This window comes from Thalia democratica, chromosome 5 (genome assembly GCF_965202585.1).
Source record: "Thalia democratica chromosome 5, ktThaDemo2.hap1.1, whole genome shotgun sequence".
NCBI classification, from domain to species: domain Eukaryota; kingdom Metazoa; phylum Chordata; class Thaliacea; order Salpida; family Salpidae; genus Thalia; species Thalia democratica.
The window spans coordinates 76,488,926-76,516,234 of record NC_139169.1 but is presented as its reverse complement, the minus strand read 5'-3'; the positions used below and the strand labels follow the sequence as shown (position 1 = coordinate 76,516,234).

Sequence of the window (27,309 nt, the reverse complement as noted above, 5' to 3'; positions counted from 1 at the left end):
AAAATATCTACGTAAATGTGTATTATTGTTTTGTTAAAAAAATAGAAAAACAAAATTGAAAGGTGTTACTTTTGTACATTTTTTTAATTGATCGAAATTAAAACTTTAGCTTACTAAAACTTTTGTACAAGTAATGCCTTAAAACTTACAGAAATCAAAGGGTTATTAAAGTTTAGATAGCTGCTTATAATAGTTTAACAACCAAAAAAAGTTAATACCGCAATTATTTTAAAACTCACTCGCTGCTTTTTGTTTCTCGAAAACGAACGACGACCTCTTCCTGTTTCGACGCTGCAAATAAAACAACCGTTAGTTGTCGGTAGTGAGCATGAAATTAAAAAATAAAACAACCGTTAGATGTCGGTAGTGAGCATAAAATTAAAAAGTAGTCTTGAGCTGTTTACTGACATTTTAAGTAGGTCAATACAAATAAATTAACCGCTAGTTGCCAGTAACGAGCGCAAACTTGAAAAATACAAATTGTTATGCAATTCATAGTAGTCAAGTGTGCTACAAAAAAATATTTATTGTTGTAAAATGTATATTAAAATAAATGTTTTGTTTTTTTTCTTTTGTCATGTTGAATGGTCGACCGCAACTATATGCCGTCTTTGTCAAAAACAATAAAAAGATATAAAAAACATCTTGTGGTGAATGACGATTTTATTTTGTTTTTCTGAAAACAAATGTATTGTGTTAAATTACATGAAATATCAGATGTTGTTATTCGACTAAATCTGTTTCTTTGTTAGGTTTAAGTCAGAAAAAAACAAGTTTTTTATAAACTAAAAAACTAATTTTAAGTTATGAAAAATATATTGTAGCTACTATAATTTTTTCTTTAAGACTAAAAGAAAACAAAATATTATTTTACAGTGTTAAAATATGTATACCTGCTTTTTAAAAATAAGTCACATTTTAAATCATTGTACTTGAAAAAGTGTGCTGAAATAACACAATTTTTTTTATAATAACTAACAAAATGGTAGTCACTTTTTTGTAACCAAATACCATTTTTGTATTATTCACAGTAAGAGTATTTTGGTACAAAATAACACTTTGTTAAATTATTTATAATCTTTTTCTCAGTCAAGAAATATTAAGCAATATCACTATATTTTTTTAAAATAAAAACTAACTGAAAATAAAACATACTCATCATAAAAAATAATTTCACAATCACTCCGTTTCTTACACGTAGAAAAACTACTTTTAAAACAAAATGCATTATATTTCACTGAAAAATGTGTTAAATAAAACTATTTTATTTCTTAAAACAAAGCAAAACAAAAAGAATGGTAATTTTTTTTGTCAACACATAACACTTTTAACACAGTAAAAGCATATTAGCACAAAAAATTGGCTCATTTTAAATCTTATTTGTAATTCAAAAAAAATGATAGAACTATTTTACTATATTTAAATAAAAACTAAAACTGTATTCAACATATTTATACTATTTTTTAAATTATAATCAAAGATCAAAACAAACCCGTTATTTTTCAGATATTTCTTTATGTTCGGCGCCTGCTGAATTCCAGTCGCCATCTGGTAGGAATATCTCAATTTAGGGGGTTTACCCCGCCCGTCGGTGCTTGACGACCGGTTGCGCAGTTGCACCCCGTGGTGGTTGCCGTGGAGATGGCGGGGCGACGTTGCCACGGGCAACGTGTTGTCGTTGGCAACAGTTGATAGGACGGATTCAGCCGAAGCGCTACGCTTGATTGGTGACGTTTCTTGAGGTCCTGTTTGTTAGTTTTACTTAATTAATATTATAATAACACTTTGAGGTCATTAACACTTTTTTTATTGTTTTTAACTATTATAGTAATAAAAAAACTTAAAGGAAATAGTATTATTTAAATTTTCTAAGCATAACAGCTAATTTGTAAATATTTTGTTATTATAACTTATTTTTATAACAAAAACTATTACACTCTAAAAAACTTTTTAAAACATACTGTTTACGCTCTTTTTTTAATTAATTTCTGATTACATTTTTTTTAAACAACAATTAATTATTAGGTCTTTTCCAAAGAAACTTACATTGTTGATTTACTTTTTATTTCATTAATATTTGGTTACATATTTTCTTTAAACAATAATTAATAACTAGGTTTTTTTTTTAATAAACTTACATTTTTGTCTATGTTATACTAAACAAAAGATAATGTCAAAAGCTTAGTACTAGAAAATATTCAATTTTAAAAAGTTATTATATTTAAAAAACAGGCTTTCAACGTTATTTTATTTTAGTTAATAAATATTATACAAACAATAAACAAACCATAAGGCAAAGGAGGTAATTGTTTTGGTTGATTTTCAGTTGACTTGAACATGGATCCTATGTCAACTATTTCGTGTACTAATACTCCCTGAATACAATATAATTTTTTATTTCAACTTATAAAAATTATTTTATATTTAAAATAAATATCAACTAAAAAAATGTTAACTTAGTGTAAACAAGCTATCAAGTTATTTGTTTCGAAAACAGATTATAATATTAACCAATAAACTAATTCATTTTAACCATCAAACAGAATTATTTATATTATGAACGTTATCATACACTAAACTAATATAAAATACAGAATCACAAAACAAATTTATATGAAAAGATTCCAGCTACACTAAACATGAATAATTTATATAACTTTCAGCATTGTACAATGCACAGCTTAGGAAACACAATCACGTTAATAAATCTTATAATTGAAATACACAAAATAATATAAGAGAAATATAAGTCAAGACGGCGATATAAAATTATTTGGCTTTTAATTTAATTCAGATTTTTTTATTTACTTCGAACGAGCGTAAAACGAGATTAGTGTACTTGAATTACTAATCCATCTGTGCGATGAATTTAATTAAAATTTTTATCAGATCTTATCTTATTTGCTGATTACTAGCATAACATGACTCATGTCATCCAGGTTGGATTTGAAATAGCTTTTAATTTTAATCATTTTAAAATGCTAACAATTTCAGAGAAAGTTTACTTGAAAAAAATTATTTAATTGTTTTCAATTTTATCCATGTTCTAAGTTTTTACCTGGTTATGGGATATTTCTTTGTTTGCTTATTTATTTTCTTAGCTTTTTTTTTAATTGTTATTAAGATAATTAATTAAACAAGATAGTTACTTTTTGAAAAATAATTTTATTATTGAATTTAAATTTAACCTTTAACTTAATTTTAATATTTCCCAGTATTTTAATGATATATGAAATACGATAAACTTGTTTTAAATTTACCAAAAATGTTTAAAAATATTTTAAAAACTACAAGTTTTTAAGATGGTTAAGTATTTTTTTACTGGCGTAACTTGTTTTACAACTTTTCTTTTTATTTCAGCTACCATTCAGAAAACGGTAGCACCTTTATTGTTACATACTTTTGCAAAACGTTTTCATAAATATTAATTAAAAACTTCTAATGTACTTTGATATTCAAAAGCTGCTAAGATTTTATGAGAAGTGCTAAAACACATAGTAAATTTATTTCTTATCAACTGACATTATAGTTTCTGGGTTCGTCCTCGTTCACGCTGTTTTCATCGATGTAGGGGATCTCCCCCGGGGACTTGCTCCTCATTTTGACTTGTGAATGGGAGTTGGAGTTGTTGCTGGAGTGCTGGTTGCTAGGAGACTGCGGGGTTTCGGGGCTTTTTGTGGGCGAGGAGGGGGTTTTGAAAACTTCCACCATCTCATTGTACTTGTCGCTGCTGTTTAGTTGAAAAATTTTAAATGTTTTATTTAAATTTGATTGTTTAAAGCAAATAAACTTTACTTGTCCAGTTAATAAAAGTATATATAGCTTTGTTTATAAAACTTAAAGCTCGGTTAAAACACATCAACTTGCTAATATTTTAATTCTACTTTTAATTATAAAATCTACTTGGACAAATTTATGCTAAGTTGTTTCAAATAATAATTAATTAAATACCTGAAAGACAGTGTGGACAAAAGTATTTTTCCCTCGTCGTGGTAATTCTCATTTTCATTGCCACTGGAAATTGTCCTGTAACAAAAAAGAAATAAAAAAAGGAAAAAAAAACTTTTAAAGTTTTCTACTATGCTTGTAAAAGTTTCATTTGTAAGACCAATACGGTTGCCACTCTTTCATAGTAATACTAAATACATCAAATTTTTTAAACTTTCTGTTTTGTATATCAGTAAATTGTAGATACTTGAAAAAAAATTATTTACCATGTTGTATAAATTCAATTAATTAAGGTTAATTTTTAGATATGTCAGAAGTCAGCAAACTAGTTTTAACCAATTAAATCTAGTTCGAAAACGAGTTTGCTATTATTTTAAATTAGATTTAAGGAGTGGCAAACACGACTATGACATAATACTTAATTGAAACAAACTCAATGAGTTAATTAACAAAAACATTTAACTAATTTGTTACAATGTTTGATCACTTCAACAATGTGTATTAAAGGTGTGACAATTGTGCATATTACAACATTTTGTATTGAAATAATTTAAAATAATTGAATTTAATTCACTGAATAATGACAAGTAAACTTTTTTTTTACCTTATAAGCTCATCAACATGAACTTTTTTTTGTCCCTGACATCTTATTTAACAACCAAATAATATTATTTTTCATTCATGTCTGATCAACTCATGAGTATGGACTCTTATTCTATCTTATTATTAATTAACAAATAAATAACATTTTTTTTATTCTTACTTCGTTAACCCATGAAAATAAATTGTAAATTAACAAATAAATTACAATATTTTTTATTATTATCTCGTCAACTCATGAAAATAAATTATTAATCAACAAATAAATAACAATATTTTTTATTCTTACCTCGTCAAATCATGGAAATAAGTTATTAATTTACAATTAAATAACAATATTTTTTTATTCTTACCTCGTCAGCTAATGAAAATAAATTATTAATCAGCAAATAATATTTTTTTATTCTTACCTCGTCAACTTATGAAAATAAATTATTATTTAACAATTAAATAACAATATTTTTTATTCTTACCTCGTCAACTCATGAAAATAAATTATTAAATAACAAATAAATAATAGTATTTTGTTCTTACCTCTCATGAAAATAAATTGTTAATTAACAAATAAATAACAATATTTTTTTTATTCTTACCTCGTCAACTTATGAAAATAAATTATTATTTAACAATTAAATAACAATATTTTTTATTCTTACCTCGCCAACTCATGAAAATAAATTATTATTTAACAATAAAATAACAATATTTTTTATTCTTACTTCGTCAGCTCATGAAAATAAATTATTAATTAACAAATAAACAAAATTTAATTTTTATCTCGTCATCTTATCAACATGGACTCTTGTTCTATTTTATAATTTTTAACAAATAAGTTACATTTTTCTTTAACAAATTAATTAACAAATAAATAACAATATTTTATTCTTACCCCGTCAACTCATAAAACAAATTATTTTTAACAACTAAACAACAATAACTTTTAACTAATTTTATATAAAAATTTTTTACCTCGTAAGTTCATGAACGTGGACTCTTCTCCTGTCCCCCGACATCGTCCGGCTCCTCCTGTTGAGCCTCCTCTCGTGCGAGGACCGACTCCTGGTCACGCTCCTGCTCCGCTTCACCTTCGTGGAAGACGGATGCCGCATGAAGGACTCGCTGGAAGGTTCGGGCGACGTTAGCTTGCTGTGTGAATGATTGTTTGAGTTCATTTACAACTATTAGTTGAAGTAAGTAGGAGTTATATTAATGTTTTTTTCATAAAACTTTTAAACATATTAAATAATAATTTGTATAACAAAGTATTTAATGACAAAAACAGAAATTATATATATTACTGTAATTAAATTAACAAGTATGTAATTAAAACGGTTAAACAAAGATTACAAAATTCTTCTTTCCTAGCCATTAATTAGAGTGAAAAGCAAAACAATTAACAACAACAATTAAAATTTCATTTATAATGTACTCACGGTTTTTGTTGCTCAGTTTTTTTCTTTGCTTTTTCGGGACTTTTACTTTTTTTCTTTTCGTTGCTAGCAGGTGACGATTGAGGTTTGTTTTTATTCGATTTGCTCGGAGAGCTGTTTCTAGATTTTCCTGAACTCTGTAGTTATTGGAAGATGTAGAAAAACTCAGGTTAGTATCACAAGTTAGCAACACAATAGTGAACTAAATGAGTAAATCATACCTTTGTTACTCGAACGAAGTTTTTTTTAATGTTTTTGTATTTAAGAAATTTTATTTAAAAAAATTTGATCACAAAACAATAGGGATTTTCAGTTATAAATTAAGTCGGAAAAATAATTGAAGTCAAATAAATGGAATGTAAGTTTTTGTGTCTTCATATGTTGTGAAAATGTTTTCTTCAATATAGGACTAAAGGCAAAATGTAATATTTTTGTATTAATACATTATAAAAAAAGTTTAATTATGATGTAAGAGGTAAAAAAATTGTAAAATACAAATCAACATCGAAACTTTCACGAACCTGACCCTTATTATTGTTACCATAGTAACTGTGGGGTGAGTAGAGCTTGGTGGGGCAGCATTTGGTGGTCACCAAGGAGTTGAGACTGGACGACCGCGACTCCCCGACAGCCGCTGCTACGGGTTGAGCCGGGTTTTGGTTTCGGGGCTTTTTCTGCGAGTAGCTTCTCTTCAACAAGCTGGGAACGAATTTCTCGGGTGCAACGTACTGAACTTCTGTTGGCCTGAAAAATAATCATCACTTATCAAAAAAAAATAAATATTAACATTGCACAAATGTAATTATTTTAAATAAAATTAGTTTATTTTCAAAAGATTGCTTTCTGATCATTTCTTTTTATTGTACTATGCAAAACAAAGCACTGGTTATAAACTAATCATTTAATTAACACATTTTATTGTTATTTTACCCATTTCATTAAAAACTAAACATTTTTTTTCAATTCAGTAAAGCGGTGATGTAAAAATACAAAGTGAATTTTAGTTTTAGCAACTCAAAGCACCCGGTGTTGTTTTGGAAAATATTTGAAAACTAATAACATGTTGCAGTCATCAATTAAATATTCCATTTAAATTCCTCACACAGTGACGTCATAAAGACAAAAGTTCACTTCGGGTTTATTTATGAAATTATTTTAACAAGTCATTAAACGAACACACACGTTTTGTTTATGTTAAACCTGACTTTATTTTTAAACAATACCTAATTTATATTTTTAATCAGTTTTAATTACCACGTTTTATTATTAATGCAGCTGAGTATAGTTATAAATAAGATTTGAAATGCATTCGTTTTTTTTTTGCTGAAACTTCATTATTTAAACTTTATTAAAGCAAAGGCATTTAAATTTGTTTTCAAAAACAAAACTCAAATAACGAAAGCTTTTCACATTTCTTGTTTGTGTAATTAAAATGTTCAGTTGGAAATTTTAAATGAAAAAATAATTTTATACTTTTATATAAAAAAAAGTTATATACAATTTTTAAGATTTTTGCATGAAATCTCTCTTATTAAATTATATTTTCTTGTTAATTTATTGTAATTAAAACATACTTATGATATTTTAACCATAAACACTGTTAATAACCTCGCAACAAACCAAACATTTTTTGAAAAAAAAAAGTTTCTTTGTTCGACACCGACAAACTTTATGTGTACTTAATCTCTACAGACAAGAAAAATATTATTTTTCATCATCAAATAAAAACTATTGTTTTTCATCATCAAGCAAAGTTCAACCGGAAAACAGACACCGCCATAAAAAAGTTTTATGGCGAAAAATGGTATTATTTTCACGGAATAGTCGTAAAAAGTTGCGAAACTTTCGTGATTATTTACAAACTTCTTGCGGGAGTTTACAAAGTGTTGAGAAAATCAAGTAATCTCTTGTGAAAACTTTTAAATGCTAAATAAACAACTTGTGAGTGGATGAAAGTCTAGTGAAATAATTATAAATAGATGAGATACGTGTTTAAAATTTAACTTAAATTTTAGTAAAGGGTTTTCGAAAATTTATTTAGTGTTAGATAAATTTAATTAATATTCTGAATTAATGTTAAAAAAATGTTCTACTAGTTTCTTTTTATGAATATTTTTTTTTCATGAACAAAAGAATCAAACTATTTTTAAAGATTTTCAAACCTATCTATAATAAATTAAAATATTGAAACAATTAAAAACATGCTTTACTTTATACAACCAACGATATTTTTTTAGAAATTGTTAAAACAAAACAGACGTAAGTTTATTGAGTGAAATACCTCAAGCTTTAAAAATAAACACATTCTATATAACTGTTTAAAAATATAGATTTAATCGTTTGCTAACAAAAGATCCTAGTGAAAAAACTTCACTGCAATATAAATAAAAACAAATTTTAAACTTTAAAGATTTATTCTTTCTACTAACAACCCAGTTGAAGTATATGTAGAAACATATGTTGGTACAATAAAGGAAGATTACTGTATAATTTGTTTTTATTCACATTCTATATAAACATATTACCAAACTAACTTATCATCAATGTTGTTTTCCAATTCGAAATTCATCCAGTCTGAAGTGTTGGAGGAATTATTAGAATTTGGAATGTTGAACATACGAGCATTTCTTCTGTCCTTCATAGTACTTCTACTAGTGACTGTAAAATATTAATAAATAATTGAATATCCTTCATTTAATTTTAATTTTCACTGTGAATTAACATTAATAATATTAAAATATCCTTCATAGTACTTCTACTTGTAACTAAAATTTAATACTAATAAATAAAAAACTATATTCCATTGACCTTTTACTTATTACTGTGAGTTTAATATCAATTAATAGTAAAATATGCTTCATTGTAATTTAACTTGTTACTGTTTTTATGTTAATAAACAATATATTGCCATACTATTTTTACGAGTTGCATATATAAAAAGATATTTAATAATACTTAAATATTATTTTATTGTAATTATAAAATTCAGAAGTTCATTTGAATAGTTATGGAACTTAAACAACATACAAATTTTTTTCTTCTAAAGTTTAAAGTTTCTGCAACAGCTTTAATTTCAGTTTTACAAAATCTAATTGATAAAATTAAAAGTTTTTTAAAGTTTGCAAAGCTACAGCTATACAAAATTAAAATTTAAACACGTACTAAACAATTTAACAAGCATTTAAAGCTCTCATTATTTTGAAAAGGTTTGACTAAACAGAATTCAATAATTGGCAGTAAAAATTTCGTCAAGCTATTTCTAGTTTTTTTTGTTTACTATCAAGTTATTTTCTTCTCACATTAGGAATTTCATAAAAAATATAACTATAAGACTAAATGGTTTTAGGTAAACACAGTTTTTGCCTGTTGGTTATAAGCTTCATATTTAACTTTTATTTAAACGAATTAGCTTTAAACGTGCTCATATTTAAATTGTCTTAAACGAAAAAAGTATCTAAATAATTAAATTTAGTGTCATTTAAAAAAGGAACATTGTACAACAGCTGTAAAATGCATGAAAAAATGATTTGAAGATTTTTTTACTCCCAAATTTGTTACTAAAAAATAAACGACATTATAAAATATAATTATTTTAATGCTAGTTCAAATAGCACATCATGTAAATAAACCATTTTGTAAATAAAAAACATAAAAGAGTTTTGAAACAGCAGCTATTTATTTAATGCAACAACATACTTATATCCTTAACCAACTACCAAAAATTCGAACAATGTCTTCATATCTGATTAGAAGATGCAAGAAACATAATTATGAATGAAATTAACAAGCATGTTTACAAACAATTTTTTCAACAATTAAAACAAGACACGCTACAACAAAATCACCAAAAACGTATTTTTTTATGTTATCATTTCATTAACTATTTTTCAAAATTTAAAATATTAGACATTAGTTATCTGATGAACAGTAGAACTTGGTATAATTGTTTATTTTTCTTTTGTTTTTTTTTATATCTGTTACGTACAAAAAAATAAAAATTTTATTATACCTGATGAATAATCAAATTTAGTTCAATTGCTTCTAGGGCTTCTATTTAAATTTTTAGTTTTTTTAATAAAAATGTTAAAAACCTGATGAATAGTCAAATTTAGTGGAGTTGCTTCTAGGGCTTCTTAGCTCAACTTGAGTTATTTGCTCATCTTCAGTTTTGATGCTTATCGTCAAATTTGCTATTTCTGCTTTCATCTTCATATTGCTTTTGACTGGCTCGTCTGTGATTTTAAAAATTTAATCTAAACATATCACAACGTAGACTTAAAATACAAAAAAAACTAAAGTCTGTAGTAATTTTTATACAAACATGTTTACATACAGTTTTATATTTTAAGTTAACTTGTACAAAGGTACATTTTACAGATATTTTTCAATCTTTCAAAAAAGAATTGTCGCACATTAGTTTAAACCTAATTAAACGTTGCTTTTTATTTGAATTCTTATTAAAAAAACTTTGTTATATAAAAGATAACAACTTCTTAAGACTGAAAGTGGCATAACTTTTACTAAAAACAAAGATTTAATCCTCGTACGAGGTTCAATACAAAATTAATTTAAGAAAAAATAGAACAAAACTTGTTTTACAGCTTAAAAAATATTAAGCCGCACAAAACACATGTTATAGCTTTTTAAATAGATAAATAGTTTTACAAACACGAACTTTTCAAGTAAGCAAAATGGATTAATTGCAAACTTTTTGTATTTTCAAAGCAATGAAACACAAATAAAGCTTAATAATCTAACTTGTATTGCGTTAATCTTAAATTTTTTCAGAAATAAAACTTAAATTTTTTCTTAAATAAAAAGGTATAAAAAAGGCGTGCTTTAGATTTTTGAAGCTGAACAAACAAAACTTTTGCTTATCAAATTTTTTAGGAGTTAAATTTTTAAAACAAACACTTACCAGTGTATGGTTTTAATTAATTTAAAGACGCCATAAGGCAGAACTGGTAGTAAAAATCAATACGAAATAAAAAGCTCTTAAAAGTCCGGTTTGGAAGTAAGCTCATTGCCAGTGAGAAAAAAAAACGTGTAATTAAAAAAACTATAAATTAAACTACTTACTTTTTAATTGTTCTTTTGTCTCCGTAGCTTGCTCGGTAGAGTTTTGCTCTTTGCTGGATTTATCGCTTTCTGTGCTATTAATCTGTAAAAAAAAAACTTACTTAGCAAAAAAAAATTAAATCTATAACTATTAAAAAAAAAAAACTTAATTTAAACTTAATTTGTAAACTAGCTATAAACAATGAATTATGTATGAATAAAAACAATGAATTATACACAATAAAAAAATCAAAACACACTACAAGATAATAAATTATCAAGAAAAATATCAAGTTTAACAACAGTCACTTTCGCTCGAGCAAAAGTGTCTTATAACTTTTTTACACAAAAAATCAAACAAAAAAAAACTTTAGTCATAAAAAAGACATTTCGAAAAAGGTTGTCTCTTCAAATAAATCTTCTTATTTTATTGTAAACTTTCACATACCTGAACAAGAACTCACAAAGAAAAAATTGTCGAAAACAAAGGAGGCGAATCAAAACAAAAGACAATTAATACATCGTTGTAGTAGGTGTCACACGAAAGCACTTGACATTCACTTCTGCGCACGAAAGCAAATAAGCCAGAATGGTCGCGTTTCAAGTGTGGATTAAAACGTTTTGTTTGTGCAACGATGCGTGACCGTTTCAATCCCGACTTCAATTCAGAGTGCTAATGTGACAAAGTTGGAAATTAACGGTACAAAAGAGTCTGGTTTTCAAAGATTTTCGTGTAAGTCCAAGAACAGTTGAGTGAAAAGAAACTTGATTTTTTTAAGATTAATGAGTCTTTAAAAAAAAAATTGAAGATTTTCATGAAAAATAATTTACATTTAAAGTTTTTACGGAAGTAAAGACTTGTGAAAAAGTATATTTTTCGACAAAAAATTGTGTGAAAAAGTTCAAAATTTATTTCTCAATACTATTTATGAAGTGAAAGTTAATTATGCTGTAAGATGTTAAAGCGACCGCCGAAACCAATTTTAATGAACTGGTGTGTTGCATAAATACATTCGGATAACTATGCAAAGTTCACGGTTAATTGATGTATTAGCGCTTAATACTTGACAAATTTTGTTGAGTTTTTTTTGAGGCATAGTTTTTATCTAGAGTTGTTTTTTGCCTACTTATTATCTAGCTTAAAATTGTACATTCTATATAAGGTAAGAACGATTAAACAACAAAAAACTTTATTTTATCATTAAAGCTTCATACAGTTACAACAAATTTTAAACAACAATTGTATGTTCTATATTTGTGTTTTATTAAAACAATTACTAACCACAATAGTGTCGTTTTTAAGTACCATTTGACAAAACAAATTATATTTTTTGAGTTTTATTACCACAAATTTTATATAATAATGCTTTTCAAAAATGCTTGTTCGCACATACGTTATATTAATTTTTTTAAAGTTACTTTGTATAATAGGTTATAGTATAATTATTATACAGTTGCTTTACTTATTTCAGTATATTTTATTTTAAACAATATAATTTTATGATAAAATCTTGTGTTGAGATTTAATATATGGTAATCTAAAACACAAATTATATTTTATGAATTTATTAGTTTAGTTTAACGTTTATTATTATTTTTATGCTGCCATTATTAACATTTAAACATTATAAACATATTAAACTATTATTATAAAGAAACTTATAAATAGTTTTACTTTGAGCTCATCTTATCTTAGTTTAAAAAATCACTCATATTTATTGTAAAAGAAAGCAAAAATATTCTAGTAATTTAATACTTAAATTATTTATTAAAACAAAGTGTGTTGTCCCTAAGGTGTAAAAGAATTTTGTATATTTATCAATAATACTTGAAACTCAACTTATAAAGTTTATATTACAACAGTTTACTTTTTAAAACTATATTGTTTAATTTGAAATAAAAATTCTTCTTAAAAAAACCAGAAAAATTATTTATAATAACATTTAAGCAAAAATAAAACATTATAATTTTAAAAGGAGTTTAAATTTACCTACTAATTTTTGAGTGGTAATAACTTAAATGATCTTAAAACTTGCTAAAATATATTATGAGTGTGTTAAAGTTTTAAAAACTAGCTAAATATCTGTATTCAGTAACAATTATACATTACTAAACTTAAAACTACAAGTGTTTGATAAAGAGCTTTAAAAGTTGAATGTTTTTTTCAATTTTGAAAACTTCTTACTAAAGAAAAAAATAAATACTACAGAGTCTTTAAATAACTGTAAAAAGATTATTTATCTCTTCTTTTGATATCGTATAGGCTTATCAAAGAGGCTTTATTAAATTAAGTTTTGTTGGTCCAAGTTGTAAAAACTAAATTAAAAGTTTCAAAACAAATTTTATAGCTTAAAAATTTTTATGAAGCACTGATTTTCTTCAAATAAAAATTATATAAGTTCAAACAGTTTTGTTTTATAATGTCATGTTGAATTTTTCATCAAAAACGTGATTTTTTTAATGATCATTCTGTTTACCCGTATAATATATTGTTTTCAATAAAAACCAATGTTTAAAGCCAATCATGTTCAAAAAAAATCTATAGTAAAACCTTTTTAACATATCTTTAAAATAAATTTATTTTGTTTTAAATAAAAAGCTAATGTTCGAAGTCAATCCTGTTTAAATCTTTTTTTATAGAGAAACCGTTTTAACATGTCTTGAAAAGAAATTTTACTTTGTTTGAGGAGTTAGTCTCTGCTTAACAAAGAAGTTACTACATACTTGTAAAAAAGTTTGGGAGTCTTTTCTTTTAAGTATAGTTATAAATGTCAAATATAATTACAAAAAAAAATTTCGTGGTAGTTATTGGAAATGAATTAGTACTCGTAACAAATCACTAGTTTTACTAATATATTATAAACAATTAAGATTATAATTATTTTCATAAAAATTCAGCATGATTGTTTAAAACCACTAAATATGTCCAATTTACATTAAATAATAATAGACAACACTTTTTTCTTAAACATTCAAGCAAAACTTGAAGGCATACTTAAAAAAAAAAAAAAATTGTCGACACCTAAAACATGCCTTAAAACATCGTATCGCGTGGACATACTTTAAATTAAAGCTTTTACATATATAATAAAAAATTAAATAAAAATAAAACCCAGCGACTGTTCAAAAGTTAAAAAAGGCGCAAAAGTCGAACTTTACACAGTATTTTGTATGCATGCGATACATCAGAATTAACTGATTAGACAGGGTAAGCCCTCGTACGAATTAATAAGTTTCCGATTAGTTAATCTGTCCAAACACTGCAGCTTGAAGTGATTTAAACTAGCATTATTAAATGCACGTAGTTTGAAAAATTTAAGTAAAACAAATTAGTTTGATTTATTGAAACTAAAAATACCATTATTTCGTGATAAATTAACTTTAGTTATTTTCAAGATATATTTTTTTTTTGCGTAAAAGATCAGTTTGATTTATATATCTAAAATAACCTTTATTTTGGTTTTAAATGCTTGTTTTACATTAATAAAAACAAAGCAACCTTTTTCAATTTTACTAATTATCATTAACAATAGCTATTCTTATTTTTATACCAGTTGCAGCTTATAACGATGCTGTTTGATAATCCGTTTAGCTTTTTTATTTAAGTAACGACGAATAAAAATCGTAATGTATCTAACAGTGATGTTTTTAAACACAAAAGTTATTCAAATCCACGAAGCTTACAACACTAACATGTTTTATAAGCTCACAATAGAAGTTAATTAGTGTAAATATTTGTGCTATTACGTTTCATCATACTTTAATACTTTACAATATCTTATGTTTGTATTATTAATTCAAATTTCCATTGTACATTTTATAGCTGACCACCTACGAATTATTCTAATTTTACACTTGGGAAAATGGATTCGATTTAATGAAACATTTTATCAAGTAGCCTTTGTGAATGCATGGGGAGTTAAATTTTATAACTTTCTTAAACCTCCAATGAGACATTCCAAAAATAAACAGTCGTATATTTTCAAGTATTTTATCAACTACGGATAATTAGATAGTCACTTAAATTATTTGAATTCGTTTATCATTCTAAATTTTAATGATGTGAAAAAGTGCATAAAATTTTGTAAAGGAAATTCTTGTGTAAATCAAAAATATTTTAAAATTACATATCCAATAAGAATTCACAACTAACGTTTATGTTTTCAGCAGATTTGCATTTATTTAATTCTTCAACGTTCTTTTTAACAATCAAGTTCTCGCAAGAAGCTGAAACATCCACGTTGGAACTCAAAACGTTCTCATTGGTTAACTTCTCAATCGCGAGCTTCTCATTGGCGGATTTTTCCGCGGCGATCTTGGCGTTGCTGCCCACCTTGCGCCACTTGACCAAATTTTTCTGCTGCAGGGGATTTTTCTCCCTACTCAAGTCCTCCACTGACCGTGACGTCAGTAGTGATTGTGACGCGTCATTGCTTTGTGACGTCACTTTCTTGACGGCCTTCCACTTGACCTGGGCCGGCTTCACCACGCAATCCTCGTAATCGGTGGTTTCAGGGGAGGGGAAGTTTTCTTGGGATGGTTTTGTTTCATTATATTTTTCGCTTTTTGAGCTTTCATTTGTCGTTCTGCTGTTGACCTGTAAGTGTTCAAAATTTCTCAATTTGTGTTTACTTTTTATTAAGTTTTTATTATACGTTTGCTTTAACTTTATAACTTTATTATTTCAAAATTCTTATGCACATGATTGTTTTTTACTGATTGTTTTACTGTTAGACTAAAAAAATACTACCTATTATATACTTTTTTTAAACTTTTTATAGATTTGAAAGCTTAACAAAAAAAAATAAAGCGTTTAATTGTTTTTAATTTCATTACAACTTCAGCTGATAACAAGTTGAAATAATGCATTATAAATAGCTCATGCTATCTGCAGCTACTCCCAAAAATGAATTCTTTTTATTGCGGTCTTCGTGCTGCAAATACTGAAAATATTTCTCCACACTGAGGTTACGCGAGATTAAATATTAGAAAGATAATGATGACTTTCTCTCTTGTGTGAAATATTCGGAATGGTAAACAGTACAAAAACAAAAGTTTTAAATATAGTGACTTTCAGATGAAACTAGCCTAGTTTTTCGTTTCTCTTATAATTTAAACTAACTGAAAAAACTTTACAGTCTCAGTTATATTTTGAACAGTTGACTCTTAAAACTGTTATTAAAATAAATTTGGAAATGAAGCTTTTGATTTTAACAATAGCATTTTTGACACTTTTTGGCTTTAATTTTTACAAAGTTAAGGAAATAAAAATTAATAATTTTTTTTTTAATTGAAAACGTGAAAAACTCACGCTTTTAGCTGAAATTTCGCTGCAACTTTCGTTTTTCTGAAAACTTTCAACTTCTGCAACTTTGGGTCTTATTTCCGCTTCGGAGGCTTTTTCTTCGACGGGAGAATTAAACACGCTGATGGGTGTAGAAGGGGAATTTTCCACCGCGGTTTTCGATGGAGGGGAATTTTCTTCTGATTCTTTGTTCTTGGGAGTTTTATCGATGAACTTATTTTCCTCCGACAGCGACTCCAAGTTTCGTTGTGACGTCACATTTGAACTCTGTGACGTAATTGTGGCCGTGGAAGAGGCGGGTGACGCGACCTGGGAGTTTTTGTGACGCAACTGTCTGTTGCCAGGTGATTTCAGAGGGAGAAAGTTGAATTTGTTGTCGCTTCGGCGTCTCGCTGTTAAATTGGCCTGAAAAATTTTATTTAGTAGAAAATATTTGTTTTTAACATATTATTATTTTCTAATTTTCAATTTGACATCTGTAAAATTTAACCTTAGAAATTTAAAGCGTAAAAAGATTCAATTCAACTATTTGCAGTTAGTATGTAAATTTAATTTGCTCAGATATGTACAAAGTTTTAAAGTAAACAATTACGACATGTATAAAGTAAATATATGCGAGGAGTTACGTAATCACTTTAAAAAGAAAGTAAATAAAAAAATAAGTCCTTATAAGATTGTAAGATGTTTTTTTACTGTCAGAGTAGTATTCTTTTATTTGAATTTTTTTTTACTTTATCAACAAAAGCACTACACCAATGTTCAGAGGTTTTTCTATATATCTATCTAATTTAACATCTGATATAAAAGTAAAAATTTAAACTTAAAATTGCACCATTATGTTCCTAATATCCAAGTAAACGAGCTTAAAAACGAAGGAAATTTTTCAGAAGCGAGTAAACAGGCAGTCGATGTTAAATTATTGATGAGTTTATGGTATGCCCTCACTGCAACGTGAAAAACAAACTTGAAATTTGCGTGCCGGCATCGCACTAGTTTAACGCGCAAGTAAACAAAAATTTTCATGTTTTCAGGTCAGATTAACCTTTTAACGTTTTGTTTTAAAATGCTTATATACGGTTCTCTGGTTTAAGTTTAATTGTTTAATTAGAATTAATTGAATTTTAAACGTGATTTAAGTTTTTAATAACACTTTTAGCATCAAATAATTTAAAACTAAGAAAAAAAAACCTTTAGTATTAATTGATTTTAAGAGATAAAAAACTGTATGTTTTCTATTTAGTAAATTGTGTTTTTCTTATGTTTAAAATCAAGCCTTAAACAAATATTTTTATCGCAGTATACATTTGAAAAATTCCAAGCAGAAAAAACACTATTAAAAATAGTTCAATCTACTGGAAAGCTTGAAACTTTATATTTATTTTTGATCTATAGCTGATACCTTTTATGTAAATTTGTATATAAATGTACAGAAACTTTATGTTTACTAAATAAACCAAGATGCAAAATTTAATATAGTATGTTTTTTATAGTATTAACTTACTGCAAACCTTACAAACATTCTAAAAAGTAGTTCAACCAAAAACGCGAAGGTTCAAACACTTACTATCTCTAAGCGAAATTTAAACACTTAATATTATTTGCAAACAATGGCGGACACTTCTTTTGTTTACTCGAAAATGACACGCGACTCACAATGCGCAGCTGTTAAATCTTCGCTCACAAAAATTTCAAGATGTTTTTTAAATGAAAGTGGGGAAAATCCGGTTTTAAATTTTAACGAAGATGTTTTTCAACACTTTTGAAGTTCGAAGCTTTATGGAGGTGAGATATGGATGTAGTAGTCGTTAATTATTTTGAGGAACGTTGATGACGAGTTTTAATTTTTGGAAAGCTGAGCTATTGCTTGTAAGTTTTCATGATGAAATGAAAGTTGTTAAGCTTTTTGATCTAAATGTCTGTCATTATTGTCAGTAATAGTAACAAAATATGTAGATATCTAAATTTAGTTCCTAGAAAAGTAAGTTTTTTTTTTATAAACTTTATGATAGAATAATAGAATGCATAACTATTTCATCACAGTTTATTTAAAAGATTTTTTCTTAGCAAGTACAAACACAAAATTAAATTTACTAACAGTTCAAAAAAAATTGTACTAAATTGAAATTAAAGCAATGGAGTTTTATTTAAACAAACAAACTTTCAGGACGACAGCGGCGTCGGATTCCAGACTCCTGAGCCGGTCTTTCAGGGATTTTCTCCCAGACAGCTGCATCTCCTGATGCCTTTTCTGTTTCTCCCTGAATTTACTTTGAATACAAAATTTCATATTTAGTTGTTTGCATTTAAATCTTTAAAATATACAACGAAAGTAACAGAAAAAATATGTATTTATTGTTTCCTTACTATTTTTGTATTTAGCTTGTGTGATTGCACGTATATTTTAATTGAAAAATATTGAAAAAAATATTTTCTATCTGAAGTACTACTATTTTATTTATTTGTATATTGCGTATTTTATATTTTTTTTACCTTTATTTAATTGAAAAAACTCGTTTTCAAAGAAATTTTTTTTTGATCGAAAACACTTCTCATTTTTGATTTTAAAAAATTTAATCAAACTATTTAATTCTTTTTTCTAGTTTTTATTTACCTGATTGCTCTTTTAAGATCAGGTCTCGGGACTGGAACTGAAGGACGATTTATACTGGATGTACTTCCTAAAAAAAAAAATTTTGAGATATATTGAAATGTACCAAACTATATAGCTAAAGAATAATAACTTAAAGCTTATTTGCTATCAAAAATAGTTTAAAAAAAAACCTTAAAAATGTATCAATTGAAAACACTAGCAGTTTGTTTTTAAATAATATACAGTTATCATGAAATTAATTAAAAGTTAAATTAAGTTCGGCGAGATTCTAGGTTGTATAATTAAAAATTTATATACACACTAATACAATTATGTTTCAGGAGTAATCAATAAATTATTCTAAAACTTTTCCTTAATAACAAACCGAATTAAATCAAATACCTTTAAACTCTCAAACTTTACAATTTTACGAAACATTTAGAAATAATTTCAATCTTCAAAAGAAAGTTGTACACTTAAACGAAACACAAGCACTTAATAACCAATTGAAATTTAATTGCCAATTCGTATGTTGTTACAACTAAAGTTATTTTCTACTTTGTTTTGTACTTGGTAATAAAAATACTTGAATTAGTAAACTTTGTAAACGTTTTTTTTTAATCAGAAAAGTAAAACTTTCCGTACTAACTAAGTGCGAAATTTAACTTTTTATAAGTCTTATTTAAAATGACAACAAAAAATAAGTAGTTATAAAAAACTAATAAAAATGTTTTTACAAGCAAATTCAAAATTAATTTGCGGTTTATCTTAATTGTTTTAATATAGTTAAAAATCAATTGTTACTTAGTACAAAATAAAAGAGCTATTAGACTTGTTTAAATTAATGATAATTTATGATAAAATTAACAGCTCATACTATATAAATTGAAATACTTTTTTATTTAGAAACACAAGCAATAAAACTAAATTAAACTAAAGTAAACCTTATATTAAACAAAAACTTGAGCATTATGAATATCAAACATGAATAGAGGAACAATATTTGTTTAACATAAAGTCTAGTATACTTTATCAAAACTTGTACAAACAAACTATTGTAAACTGTACACACACAATAAAAGCTATTTGATGTATTTTTAAAAGTTATAAGTGTTTACTACGATTATAATTTATATAACAACTCATCTTATATAAAAAATTTGTTTTTAAAATGTTCATGAAGTTAGTTTTGATCAAACGAGTTTAAAAATAAACAAAGATAGTTAGTTTTCTCTATTTTTATGACTTGAAAGGAGTTATTATTTACAATCACGTATTTAAGCTGTCAAAATTATTGTTATTTGCTCATTACAAACAAAAAACAAATATGTAGTAAGCAACAGTAAACATTTAAAACTGATGCTGTTTAATATACATTTAAATCAAAAGCTAAGAACACTTACGTTTACAGCAGAACTTTATGGTTATGTATTTTTTAATAGTTACGCTGCTTAGACTTTGATATGTTATATTTTATATAAAATTGTTGAACTCTTTACATAAGAATCTACTAAAAATTAAATAAAAATAACAATAAACTATAAGCAAGTACACAACTTAGTCTGTCTTCCAAAGTTGAGCTATACTTGTACTTAACAGACAAATCATTTGCATACTACCGAGAAAATTACTTTGTTTTTTGATAAGTTGATACACAAATAATATTTATCAACAATAAACAAAACTAACTGGCTTCCATACTTTAGTTACACTTGCACATAATAACTTTACAGTAACTGGTAATTACCTTTATTTGTACATATTTTTTTAACATCAAAACTAAAACTAACTGGCATCCCTTCCATACTTGTGCTTCCTCCTACTCGTCACGTTCGGCGTGTGCTGCGGACTCGAGTCCTCCACCGGCCTGATGTACGACGGGACGTACGACATCTCCCCGCTGCTCTTCGACGATCCCTTGCTCGAGGCGCACTCTTGAAAAAATCCCCTCCTGTTGGCTGGTTCCGGCAGCGGCGGCTTTCTACTGGCGTGATTCACTTGCCTCTTCAAGGAATCCCCTCCTTGGAATATGACGGAGGAGTCCAACGTGTTGTAGTTGCTCCCTCCCGTCTCGTACGCGCTGTCTAGCGTGTTGTAAACATGGTTGTTGCTGTTGTTCCTGCTGCTGGTGTCCTGATTGGTTGGTGGGAGCCTCGGTTCGAACAGGTTCTTCCTGCTGGCCACCAGCGCGTTTCTGCCCGCTTGCTGCAGGTTCGAGCTGTTTAACGTTGGCGAGCGTTCGAACGCTGGTTTCGTGTGTGCCTGTGTGGGGAGGAAGGGAGCTTTAAAAATCGTTTATATTTATAAATTAATATACGTTTACATGTATATATTTTATATAAACAAAAAAAATAATTTTCGATTTGTTTATTACAGTTTTTCATGCTTTAAACGTGTCATCAGAACAATATTAAAGTTAATAACTGTTTAGATGATAACAAAAATATGTATTATGAAGTGTTAAAAAAGTTTGAATAAATTTTAGGTAGCTAATCTTAAAAAAAAACTTTTGTACAAGTTATACATATATATATATAGAGAGAGAGGGAGATTATAGTACAAAAAACTATAAGCAACTAGTTTTCAAATCGTTTACTGCAGTTTCAATGCGTATTACAACAATAAATATGAGTTTAAATGAAACATCTTATTAAGAACAGTTGTTTCACTGGGCCTTTTAAAGTAAGCCAGGTGCACAATCACACTATTGAAAAACCTAAATCGAAAAGGAGTTTAAGGAAAATTTAAGTTTTCAATTGTTGATACATTATTAAATCACTGAGTCTTAGGCAGATACTTTAGAATGACTTATTTTTTTTTGAGAGCCTCTATACTTTTACTTTTAATAATAAACATGCATATGTATGTTTATAAGAAATTAAACATTGCTATTGTTTAAACCACAAAAAAAGTTAAAGCTTTACTTATGCCTGTGAAAAAATTTATTGGTTTTGAAATTTTGTTAAATGAGCCATGATTTTGTGTCACTGACCAACAAAAGTAAATATGACTTTGAACAATCTTATTTAAAGTATGCACAAATAAAAAGCAATAAGCTGTTTGTGCATTTCAGTGTACCTATCAGTATTAAAACTTTTAATTTGAAAAAAAAAAAAATTGAAATTTTTAGTTGAGGCAAAGCACAGTTTACAATATATTTCACTTATTTCAAATTATTCAAGGTTTAAGTGTTAATATAAATGCAAACTTTTGGAAAAACTTAAAATTATAATACTAAGTTCATACTGTATATATAAAAAAGGTAAAGATTAAGAAATAGGTAATCATCCAATACAACTTTAAATAATTAAAAGTGTTTTTTTAAACCACCAAAAAAACAACTAGGTGTAAGCAAGCAAACAAAGTAAGTCTATTTAAAGGTAACAAAAAATAAACAGATATTTGCATAATTATTTTTACCAAACTTTTCAACATTGATTTTGTACAATATTTACAAAAAATCATGAACATTTTTTACAACAAAACAAACTTTGTTTTAGTTTTAAGCTGCTATGTATGCAAATAACTAATTTGCGAATTAAACCAAATTGTTTGTTTATTTGTTCAGATTAGCAGGGATCAGATTTGAAGGCGAAATGACACACAAAACCAACAAATCTGATAAAAAGTCTGAGTCACCACAAGTCGTTTATCACAAGGGCTTAGCAGCTGTGGCAAGAACGCACTTTTTATTGAGCCAATTGCTGATAAATTCGTAATACTATCTCAACGCATTGAAGGTTTTTCAGATATGATAAAGTTTTCGAGTTGATAACACATTGGTTTTTATTTGAATAAAGAGGAAAGCTTAATTTCTATTTGTTATACATTGGTTAAATTATATTGTATAATATAATTAAAATAAACGAAGCTTCCAAAATTAACAGCTATAACTGTATAAAATAGAATAACGCGTAAATGTGATTTAAATTAACTCTGACTCATTAACTACATACTCCATCTAAATACTAAACAAATTTGAAATGTAAAGGTAATGTTTTAACCAAAATCAATACTATGCTATTTATTGATTGTTTTTACGCTTAAATACAAATCGAGAATCTTAGGAATGTATGTAAGCTTTCATTCATTATTAATTTTTACAAACTAATCTACATTTTGTATGCAATTTTTGTGTGTAAATGAGCAACAATTTATATAAATATAAATTGTTTTTTGGCACAAAACTGTTGAAAATTGAATTTTCCTTAAATGTTAATATTTTTTATTTTATACTTTATTCACTTAATCTAGCAAGACTAGACGCTAGAAAATTAAAGTGTATGAAACAAAAGTGTTTACAGAAACGAAAATTGTGGCAATTAACATACCGAAAACATGACTTTGTAAATTTAACCAGCTAACAGAAAAAGGAGTTTGAACAAACTCACAGAGGTTTAAATACTTTTCAAATCTCTTTGATAGATTTCAAAGCCGGGAGCTACAAAATAGGAGTGTATTTTTATTGTAACATTTTTCTAGTCGACTTCACTACAAAATACTAAATGTTTTACAATTAGTTAAAGACTAAATTTCTTAAAAACTTATTTAAAACTTTAGTTGAGCAGAAACTAGTTGTTACTTTAACTATTTTATAAACTCAAAAAAGCAGTTGATTACAACATTATATTCAGAGGTTTTAAAAACTTTTTTAACACACTTTACAAGCAGAAAGTAGGTTTTTTACACTCAAACAGTAGGAGCGTTGAAAAGGCGCAGCATTAAAGATAAGCTCTTTTTAAAAGCTGAACTGTGATAAGAAGCCCCCGGGCGATGTATCAGAGAAAAGTGTTGACAGAAACGCTTTCACTACTTTGTATAAATCTCTCTTTCTTCACAAGTCTTCAAGTGGGCATTTTGTAATTATTACAAGTGTTTAACTTTTTTTATTATTTGTACAAGTAGCAGTTAGTAGACTGTGACTGCAATTGTACAATGGTTTCATAAAATTTTAATTTATTTAAAATACAACTTTTATAAAAAAGTTACGTAATTATTTAAATGTAGCTATAACAAATTATATGGAAACAAATAAACTGAAAACGAACTCTAGTCATGTTATCAATTACACAAACCAACCATCTTTAAACCGAGACTCACTCAAGTATAAATGATTTAAGAGAGAGATTTTTTCAATTGAAGTGTGAAAAAGAGAGATCAGCGACGTTCAAGCACAAAAGACGCATTAATCAAACACCCTGAGAGAGCCGAATCCGAACAAACAGGGGGCGAAAAACAAATAAAAGCACGCAGCGGAACACGAGCAGCAAAACTTTTCTAAATTTAACCTCTCAAGAGGAAAGTAGTGGTGTGCGGCGGAGCGTGACGGCTGAAGTGAACATTCCCAGCATACTTTGTGCTGCTTTTGAATTTGTCAAATACCTTGTGCTACGTTGTATATATGTGTGCGTGCTGTGTTTTCGGAATATTTCTCTGCCCCTGCGCTAGGGTGGGTTGTCGCAACGTTTTATTTTTCGAACACCTTGCTTGGTTTATCTTTAAAACTTATTTGAGCTTGGCTGCGGTGAAAAGCATATAAACTGATGAAAAGTTAAGCCACATAAACACTGTTTTAACACTTAAGATGGTTAATCAACTAAAACAGCATAATTAGTTTGGCGGAAACGAAGCTTGCTTATGTTATAGTTACACTTCATTGATTAAAAACATCATTAAAATTTTAAATTAAATTATAGTTTTTTAATATTTTAAAATAAAATTATAATTAAAATTTTTAATTAAAATTTTGTCTATGGTCAAGTATAAATGATAAAAACAACATAACATGATACACAACATCAAATGTTTAATATTAAATATAAAGCAAATCCTTAATCTTTTTTTAATTTTTACCAAACTTTTTTTTTTGTTTAGCTACAAGTTCTTTTGTAGAGTTAAAAAAGATTTATAATAGGTTTATACAATAATTAAAAACTATACATTAAAAATAATTTATATTTAGATTTTAAACCTAGATGATAAACTTTATAACTGTAAATAGCTTTTTACAGTTTGAAAATGTAACAATAATCAAACTGAATTGTCAAAAAAGTGAAACTATATTCAAACAAATTGCAGCTGTGCGCAGCTAAACTTTAATGATGCATTATATCTTAATTAATCTTTTGTAAATTGTTTTACTTTTTTCATAATTTTTTTTTTGCATTTAAAGTATAAAGCATTGTCAGTTAATAAGTCATTAGTTAAGGCCAAAGCTCTAATTTAAACAAGTAACCATTAAAATGTATTTTTGTTTCAAAATATTCAATAACCTTGTTTCAATCAAAGCAGCTGAACTTTTAAACTTTTTAAATATGTTAACAATAATACTCTGTCAGTAACTTTATATTGTGAAAAATGGTTGTTATCTTCATACTGACTGAAACTTTTATCATTAAAATGATAGCTTAAAATTTGATGTAAATTTTATTTTCAATTTACTTTATCAGTAGAAAAAGGTTATTAAAAGCAACTAACAAAAAAAAATGTGTGTTTTTAGTTTATTTTTTATAAATTAAACTATCAATAAAAAATATATCAGTTTATTGCTATTCTATTAAGCTCCGTTCAATAGAAAAAAAGTTTAAAGTATATATAGAAAAAAAGGGGTTTCATACTAAAAATTTCTAATTTACATATAAAGAAAAATTAACTAGTTTTAATTAAAAATGAAGGCATGCAAGAGTTTGGCTTACCATTTAAAAACGGGCAGCAAGCATAGAGGTCTTGGTAGAATTTGTTTGAATCTGCAATCAAAATGTTAATAAAATGTTTTAGAAGCTTTACAGTCGGTTTTTAGTGTGACATTTTAATTGTGCTATGAGCAATATTAATTGTTTGCAACCATGCAAAAGTTGTAAATTAAAAATTTGAATTTTTACATCAGTTTTAAATTAACTCATGTTGGCAGTCAAGTAATTTTTGTTTATAAATAAAATGAAGTACAATAAATAAACTGTTATTTAAGATTAGTTATAAGACTTAAACTCAATAAAGGCATTTTAAAGCTACTTGCATCATCTGTTTAAACTTACAAACTGTTAAAAAATTGTAGGTATATTTAATTTAGCATATATTGAAAAAGCTATTTAAAAACAAAATTTTCACAGTAATATTTGAAATAATTTTACGAAAAAAAATTAAACTAACAAGCTTTAAAATTTATACGCTTTAGTTTTAATTGTATAACGTTTATAACTATATTGAAATATTTTTTTTTTCTTAATAAATATTTATTAACATAACTATTAAAAAAATTATGTCTTAAATGCAAAGTTTACCCTAGATAAAAAAAAATTAAAATGTTAAAAATATTTTAATCAAAACATAATTTTAAAACTATAACAACAACGAAACACTTACTGTTTTATGACTAGTTTTTCTTTTCTGTTATAAAGAAAAGCTCTGAAAGTTTGTTCAAAATAGTGTTTATTTATAAAATGTGTCACCAGCTTTTAAAACTCTGCAAAAAATAAATCAAAGTGTAAAGTTAATTTATTGAAAATCTTAAGAAGAACACTAAACAATCAAAACCTGCAGTTAGATTTACATTTGTAGAACAATATAACTTTCTTACTTACTTATTTTAAAAAGCCATCATACAAACTTAACTAAATAATACATTTAAAAAATTTACTTAAAAGTTGATTGTTGTTTCAAAGAACCAAGTTATAACCATTTTGAATATGAATGATAAGAAGTAGACAACAATAAAATATAATGATAAGTTTTAGAACACAAATTAATCTACCTATGAATAGGCATTATTACTTAAACTATCATAATTGTTTGTGTTTTGGTACAAAAACAAAAAGTTTTTTTTTCAAACATTTATTATTGAAAAAAGAACAAATAATTTGTGTAATTTGTTTTGTGTTTTGAAGCTTTTGTTACAAACTATAATTAGCAACATATTTTAACAAAAAAATGTTAGCTGAACATTAGAACTAATTAAAATTTAAGCTTTCCTAGCTTTTATTGAAACATATTTGCTCAATACTTATTTAAAAACTAAGACCAAACTTTCAGTAAACTTTTGAACTATTTTAAATGAAGATTTAGCAGGTGTATATTTCACATTTGCTTTTAATTTTTAATATTATATGTAAACAATTAAATACTTTTTAAGCAACGCGTATAGTTAGGCTAATAAAGTGAGTTGAAAATTTCCTTATTTAGTATAAAAGTTTAAATTGCCAAGTCATTTTAAAAAACGAAAAAAAAAAGAAGTGGTAATATAAGAAACAACTAAAAACTTATTCTTTAAAGTTTTTAAAAAGTAATATTAAATTATTTAGTCATCTTTGAAGTATACATGATCTTCAACCTTACTTATAAATTATTTATTGATTGACCAGTAGATACAATACATTTTTTGT

At 26.4% G+C, this 27,309-nt stretch overlaps 1 protein-coding gene across 3 annotated transcripts in view; it reads right to left on the bottom strand.

Moving 5' to 3' along the window:
* The window catches only part of LOC145835589 (uncharacterized), a 45,834-nt gene extending 19,439 nt beyond the window's left edge, over window positions 1-26,395 (bottom strand). The window contains exons 1-18 of one of the 3 annotated variants that reach the window (XM_082943255.1): window positions 26,294-26,395; window positions 25,627-25,677; window positions 20,722-21,193; window positions 18,953-19,019; window positions 18,500-18,608; window positions 16,348-16,746; window positions 15,190-15,633; window positions 11,058-11,139; window positions 10,070-10,210; window positions 8,513-8,636; window positions 6,500-6,722; window positions 5,982-6,115; window positions 5,518-5,694; window positions 3,952-4,026; window positions 3,523-3,730; window positions 2,288-2,375; window positions 1,493-1,745; window positions 240-291 (exon numbers count right to left, since the gene is read on the bottom strand). In XM_082943255.1, the coding sequence (XP_082799381.1) occupies window positions 240-291; window positions 1,493-1,745; window positions 2,288-2,375; window positions 3,523-3,730; window positions 3,952-4,026; window positions 5,518-5,694; window positions 5,982-6,115; window positions 6,500-6,722; window positions 8,513-8,636; window positions 10,070-10,210; window positions 11,058-11,139; window positions 15,190-15,633; window positions 16,348-16,746; window positions 18,500-18,608; window positions 18,953-19,019; window positions 20,722-21,193; window positions 25,627-25,629 (3,051 nt within the window). In that variant the 5' untranslated portion in view covers window positions 25,630-25,677; window positions 26,294-26,395. The remainder of the gene's footprint in view (window positions 1-239; window positions 292-1,492; window positions 1,746-2,287; window positions 2,376-3,522; window positions 3,731-3,951; window positions 4,027-5,517; window positions 5,695-5,981; window positions 6,116-6,499; window positions 6,723-8,512; window positions 8,637-10,069; window positions 10,211-11,057; window positions 11,140-15,189; window positions 15,634-16,347; window positions 16,747-18,499; window positions 18,609-18,952; window positions 19,020-20,721; window positions 21,194-25,626; window positions 25,678-26,293) is intronic. The other 2 variants (XM_082943256.1, XM_082943257.1) reach the window with 2 other exon arrangements.
* Window positions 26,396-27,309: the final 914 nt, after the last annotated feature.